Source organism: Zeus faber (genome assembly GCF_960531495.2).
Source record: "Zeus faber genome assembly, chromosome: 16".
NCBI classification, from domain to species: domain Eukaryota; kingdom Metazoa; phylum Chordata; class Actinopteri; order Zeiformes; family Zeidae; genus Zeus; species Zeus faber.
In genome coordinates, this window is record NC_137202.1 from 12,827,080 (window position 1) to 12,834,249 (window position 7,170).

The window sequence follows — 7,170 nt, forward strand, 5'->3', positions numbered from 1 at the left end:
TTGTGTTAATAAAAATCACATTTTATTGTGCAGAATATGAAAAGTTTGTTCATAGGAGGTGAATCATGCCTTCCATAGTCCTAAGGCAGTATTTCTATGGGGAGCTTTGGTAGAGTCACACTGCCAAAACTACACCCACGCTGAAGTTCAAATGTGAATTTACTAAATGCGCTTAGGAAACATCACCTACACACACACACACCCCCTTCTGCTCGACTTGTCATCCTGCAGCAGGGGACGAGACCCTTCACATCCACACTAGCCTATCTTCAAAGTTGGTGGTGGAGGTAAGTACCAACAGTAAGTTGGTATCAAAGTACAGATGTGAACTGAAGTTATAAGGTTCGTAATAGAGGAATTGCCTTTTTGTGCATAGCCTCAGAGTTCAAATGTTATGGACACAGTACAACATTTCATTTAGCCGCAGTGTATGCAAATTTACACTTAAATGGCAAGTTTTAATTAGTACTACTTCGCAAAAATAGGGTAAAGGTTAGTGCTATGGTAAGTAATCGCAACTAGAGACCTCTCACCATAACAGCCACACATTCAAGGGGGGTTAAAAACAAATCCCCGTTTACTCTTATTTGGGCTGATTTGATTGGAATAGATAAGTCGACACTTAACCAAGCAGGAACAAATAACATTCAGTGATTCTGACTGTCGTATTGGGGTGTTGGCAAGCACTAAATTAATGGCACCATATTTCACATTAAATTAGATAAAATACCTGGCAGGTACTTGTAAAGTGACAATTTTATCCGGACTTGAATTTCCTACAGAATTTGTACAACAGATATGACGTTGCATTGTAGGGAAGCGGCGGACACAATGCAAGCCCCAGAAAAATATACTTGGGCACCTTGTGAAAGGGGCCGTAGAAAACGCTCCGTTAAAATGTAACACAAATTATTTAAACCTCAAACAAAGTCAAGAGTTTTGTTCATGAACAAGTCACCTTTGAAAGCGGCAACGGCTGTTCCACACCAGCCGAGCCGTTTGCAACTTGTTACAAAGATTTGCCTGGAAATGTGGGCAGGCCCTAGCACACAAACAAAGCGTGTGAACACACAAGCCACACACACACTTCATGGAATGTGTGTATTAATATGCTAAAAAAGCTGTTAAGTTCATGGAGGGCTGAATTTTAACTGGTGTCCCGTGGAAATACATTTGCTCCGGAAAAGGTCAACGGAGATGCAAAGGGGAAGAAGGAAAAACTATTCCTGTTTGATGTCACCTTTAAGCCTCCTCTTCACGCGGGAGTACGGGCTGAGCTCGTCGTCCATGATGAAGTCATAGAGCACCTTCACCCACGACGTGTAATGAGGCAGGTCATCGTAGAACTCTGCCGCGATTTTCTTCACCTTGCGGGGACAGAACGGAGACAGCGCTCAGCGGGAGAAGCAAAGATGATCATTAACCCCAGATCACTTCAGGAACGCACATAACTCTACTGGGTTACCTCACGTGAGGTTTGCAGCTCAGTTCCTTCTAATTATCCTCAAATATTTTATCTTGAGAAACTGAAAATGGTGGCCCGCTATGTGCACGTTCATGATCGAAACTATGAATCACACAGGTGGCCTGTAATCCAAGTGTCAATTTGACAAAAATATATTCTGCAGCTTGGTGCGATAAGGCCCTTTTCAGTAAACCTCAACGTTCTAGAGTCCAGTCACATGTATGGTAACACAAAGGTCAATAGGACAGCGCTGGAATAATAAGTACCCTGTACCTGGCAAGTCCTACAGCTGGAGGCTACCACTGAATGCATGAAACTAAGATAGAAAAAGATTGACGAAAAACTGTATATCAAAAAAAAAAATTCACAGATTTGGTAAGAAACAACTTCTAATAAAATGGTTAAGGCTTGCTTCCCCTCATTATCGCATTAGCTTTGTTTGATTTCACCAACAATGACCGGATTTATTGACGTTATTCAGATAGTTTTGTTTTTTTTTTATGGTTGGCCTGTTGCGCGGGAAGGCAGGGTTCCAGGATAAGGAATTCTGGTCAATTCTTCTGATGTTATGGGTTTACAAAAAATACGAATTCAATTCCATTAGAGGAATTGTCTTCTCGGAGAAGAACTACCACGGGGGGAAGTATAGACAGGAAGTATAGACGACTCACCATGGGAAGCCTGCATCCTGGGACGCTTGGGAAGTCGTGGTGTTCGTTGTGGTAGCCCACGTTGAAAGTGAGCAGATTGAGGGAGCCGTAGTAGGAGTACGTCTCGTGTCCCTTTAAAAACATGTAGTGCTCAGCGATGAAGTGGCCAGAGATGGGGTGCAGGCCCATCCCGAGCATGGAGCCAGCCAGCATGTAAACCATGGGCTTGGCGCCCCACAGCCAGTACAGAGCCACGTTGAAGGAGAGCTGGACCGCCACGTTGGCCAGCTCCAGCTGCGTGATGGGCTTGGGGTTGATGCAGAGGGGGCGAATGGCGTAGAACAGCGGCTGGAGGATGATCCAGATTAATTTGCGGAAGCGAGTGCAGAAGAACCACCCTTCAAAGTCGGTGGGGATGTCGACGTCCACGCCGTCGCCGCCCAGGTAGCGGTGATGATCCAGGTGGTAGCGCTTGAACGAGGCCGAGTACGGAAGCCCAATGGGAAGGTTGGCAAACATGGCAAAGTAGCGGTTCCACATGGCTTTGTTGTTTCCAAAGGCCGTGTTATGGGAGATCTCGTGAATGGCGAGGGTCATGGAGTGGTTGATGCAGCTGCCAAAGGTATAAGTCCAGAACAAAACCCACTTCCAGTCCAAGTCTTTGACCAGGTAGAATGCCAAGAACTGGGTGGCCACCATCATGCAAACAATCCATTTCAGCCTCGGGTCGGGACCCATCAGGGACTTGATCTCGGGGTATTTTGCTGCAATTTCAAAAGGCAGAATTTGGGTTAGTTTGGGGATGGTATGTATGAAAACAAATCACTAAATCCTGTCAGCTAACAGGGTTTACTTACTATGTTAAGTTAGTAATTGTAATCAACAAAGTACCATTATAAGAAAGGATGCTCTCATTCAAGTATGAATGTCTACAACTATATAACAATTTTGCTCAGCCAACCCTCCCCGTCTTTAAATACCGCTGCAAGGCCGGCAACACCGGCTATTGTTAAAGTCCTGATAATACCGATTACACTGAGTAAATAAAGCACATTTCCACATTAGTCATTTACAGTTAGTGTGTGCTCCAAAAACTGCACACCCAAAAATAAATATAATTCTCTACATCGAAAAGCCTACAGTGGCCTAACCAACACAAGTACAATTTGAATTGTAGGCACTGTTTACTTGGGTCACATCACTGCTGAATTCAGCCCCTCAACTTTAACAGTGGGAAACTAAAAATTTGAAACAGCCAATAAAACATTTATTTTGCTTTACTGGGCCGATTGGAGATTAAAAATAGGTAAATGGGCATTTCTGATAAGTTTTTAAGTCACCCTTGAGCAGTGGACTCGGGGACATTGAATTTGTTTCACGTTCATTCCTGATTTCATCCATTGGTCTGATTTCAATATTAAAATAAAAATAGCCAAAAGGTTACTCAAGCTTTTCCAGGCTGCGTGTGATTTATTTTATTTTTTATTACCACCTATATTTTGAGCCAGGTGATTTCATTTGCATGGTAATCATGCCCTGAGGAAAACCATGTGAGGTAAAAACTGCTCTGTGCCATTGCAGCAAGTCCTTAGATTTTTCATTTTCTAACCTGCACGGGAGTGGTTTTGGCAACCTGCAGATACTAGTTTATATTAGATGGGAACGGTGGTCATATCCTCTCTCAACCTTAAATGATGTCATTGTAAATAGTCAAACAACAGTTAAATCAAAAGGGCGTGTATTGAGTTCACGGAGAGTAAAAATTAAGACTCTTGCCAGCCAAATGATTTGTTCAACACAACCCCCTCCCCCCTCTGCAACAGTGTGCATGTTTGGAGGATTTCAATTTGAACATCATCCAAACTGCACCTGGACCCCACTAGCCCTGACTATCTAATTTCCCCTTTGCTTTCCTGTTTGATAAGCATTTTTATAATTATCTGACTACTGGTGTTGCTTGTTCCTAGAGAAGGTTTAGCTGGCTGTGGTTTGATGCCGTGATGACATGTAAGTCGCTTTGGGCGAAAGAGTGCATGTAATGTAATTTCCAGTTAAAGCAGCAACTGCTGAGATAAGAAAGGTCAGACAAAAATCAGTGATTTAATCATGGAGGATTGTACATAAATCATTTTACAATATGTGGTACCAGTATGCTGGAAAAATCCTTCTGCAACTTATCCAACCAGAGTTGTGTTATCAAAACAAACCACGTTACTACAAGTTACAACCAAGTTTTTAATCTTGTTGTCTTTATCTTTGCTGGTTATTCCATACAAATGAAAGCAAAAAGGGTCCAACTTATGGGCGGTTTACTTAAGGCTAACGAGGGGAAAGGTGTTCTGGATCCTGGTTATTCACTGCATGTTAACTTGAGCGAAACACTGGCCCGCTGTACAAATAGTTTGCCATTGATAAGACAACACAGCTTGATTAAAGAAGTTTTAACCCGTGGTATGTACGTAGGCCTGCCCTTCAACCCAATGTCACTACATGACAAGGGAATAACCACTATAAGCGGAGGTAAAATTTAACAATTCAGCAGAGTAACTTCTCAGGCAATAGCATTATAATTTAACTGTTGGTCAACCATGAGGAGACTGAGGTTGGGGAACTTATTGGTAGAACCACTTTATGCAATTATTAGTCAGAACAACTTTTCTGGCTGAATGTGTGCCAACAAAACAGTAAAGTAAGTCGTAGTAATTTGTCAGATTGAACCACGTCCGCTCTTGTCCCTCGAGCATATATAACCAGATATGAAAAAAGTCCCAGAAAAAAAATATATACAAGACACATGGTTGTGCAATAGTCTGCTAAGGACAGATGTCATTCTCAGAAAAAAAAAAAAAAATGAATGTACAGTGACAGACTGCATACAGACAAGTCTGAGCAGAGCCACATCCTGAGGGGAGGCCTCATTGTTCCATTTCTCACTGAGTGGGAGAGGCCTGGGGCATGTGATGACACAGCTAGGCAGCCACACATTGCTTTCTGTTCTAGCAACCCAAAACCTCCAACCAAAGTAACGTATAGAGAGAAGTATCTTTAATTATCACGCAACACACCACACTACAACACACGCACATGCTTTGGATGGTGGCCGGGGAAATGAGGCCTCTGCGTTTAACCCATCCTGGCTTGTCCTTCCTCCGGGGGGGGGCAGCCAGGAGCAGTGGGCAACATTCGTCGACCTGGTGACGAGTGTCCATCGCTGGTCAGACGATGATGGGTGCATGTTTTTGGTGGGGGTCCTTACTGACGTTTGGTGGAGGAAACCCAATGTGAGCACGGGGGGGAACATGCAAACTCCACACAGAAAGGCTCCTATTTGGGAGATAACCCGCCCGGAGCACGGTGCCAACAGCGCCCCAGGCGGAAATCGAACCCAGGACCTTCTTGTTGTGAGGCAGCAGTGCAATGCACTGCGCCACCGTGACAAACTGTCCATCACTCCCACTCTAATTTCGCTTTGGGAAATTAAATCCAGTCCAATGTGAAAAGTTAACCAAAACACAGAAAGGAATTATTTTAGAGGCACCGTCATGACCACTTGACCGCCAACATAACACTTAGCAGTCATGGAGGAAACCGAGATGTGGAAACTTGTGCGTCAGGGCCAGCAGTTCCTCGGTGTCCCCTGTTAGCGCCGTATCCTGAGTAAGGCACACCATGATAAATAATTCTAGCGGGGATGGTTCCGCCATCAATGGGTCCTTTGTGGGTCTTCGCTGCGGCACAATGGGAGGCCTTTCCGTCAACAATTAACTTAAGTGTCTGTTATGTTAACAAGTGAAAAAGAGAGGAGCGTAACAAAAGCTCAAGAGAAAATCTAATCAACGCTGATTAACCACAAACCCAGCGCCCCCGACGGACCACCCGATGGAGGATTCGTTTCTTAGCGCCTTAAAATGAGTGTGCGGGCCTAATGGTCCACGTACCGAGCCCGACTGGACTACGAGACGACGACCGCAGAGCCCCGGAGTTTGGAAGCAGCTTATATTATATCATCATCATCATGCGCCGGCCCTCATTCACAGCAGTGTCGATCGCTTCCAGCCCCTAAATCTCCCCTTGTGACACGTTACGTCACACGAAGTCATGCGATCGCTGTAATCTTCTGTTGTAGTTCATTCAACTCATCCTCACGCTTGACTTTTAGTCCGGGTAGAAAAGCCTCCAAGCGGCCACCTCCGTTTCCCCTTCCTCGGAGCCATTCCATGCTCAAAGGAAGCGTGCTTATTTCGCCGAGTGATCAATAATTCCGGAATTTCCCTTCGGGGATTAATAAATATCTCATAACTGTCAAAACATATTGAGTCACACCATTACGCTCCTCGCGTAAAAAGAATTAAATCGCCCTAAAATTAGCATGACGTGGAAAAAAAACAACCCAACAAAAACAAAACTAGGCGTAATGTGTTTTCTCAAGTAGTAGACCTAAGGCTCCAGCCCAGGGAGTGGCACCGTGGGGATGCGGCTACTGTGACACACAGTATATAAGCCCAGTAAACAACTAGAAATTATTAAATATTAAAAAAAAAAAAAAAGGGGGCAACTAAATAGATCTCGATATAAACCGCGGATTGTGGGACGGGTTCCATTACAACGTACTTCCTAGTGTTAGCCGTCGCCCATGGGCTGTGGCACGGTGGAGTTCAAACGCACATAGCTGTGGCGCCGGCTGACGTGGGTCCCCGCCCCGCCACCCGCGCGGATTTGGCACAGAAACGAAGCTTCGAGACGCAGCCGGCGCCGTCTACTTCTCCCGGTTCTGCTCTAACCCCCGAACTTGGAGATAGCGGCGTTAGCTCTGAGGCTAGCCGGCGGGGGGGGGGGGGGGGGCAAATCTCACCCAGAATCTCCTTCCTCCTGTCGGCGTGCGGTTGGTCCGTGTAGACCCACTCGTAGTCCTCCCTGGCGACTCGGTTCCCCATCTCCCGTTGTGGTCTTCGGACGCCGCGCCGGCCGGAACGTCCCGTTGAAACGTTAACTCGGTCGAGCGCAACGTTATCTCCCGCGCCCCCACGTCCGCACGCCCGGCTCCGCACGGATCTA

At 45.5% G+C, this 7,170-nt stretch overlaps 1 protein-coding gene across 1 annotated transcript; it reads right to left on the minus strand.

The window, feature by feature from the left end:
• degs1 (delta(4)-desaturase, sphingolipid 1) lies at positions 1–7,170 on the minus strand. Its single transcript, XM_080016534.1, has 3 exons — positions 6,968–7,170; positions 2,137–2,879; positions 1–1,367 (listed from the first exon to the last, which is right to left on the minus strand). The coding sequence occupies exons 1-3, from the start codon at positions 7,047–7,049 to the stop codon at positions 1,221–1,223; spliced, it is 972 nt and encodes a 323-aa protein (XP_079872660.1). The 5' UTR covers positions 7,050–7,170; the 3' UTR covers positions 1–1,220.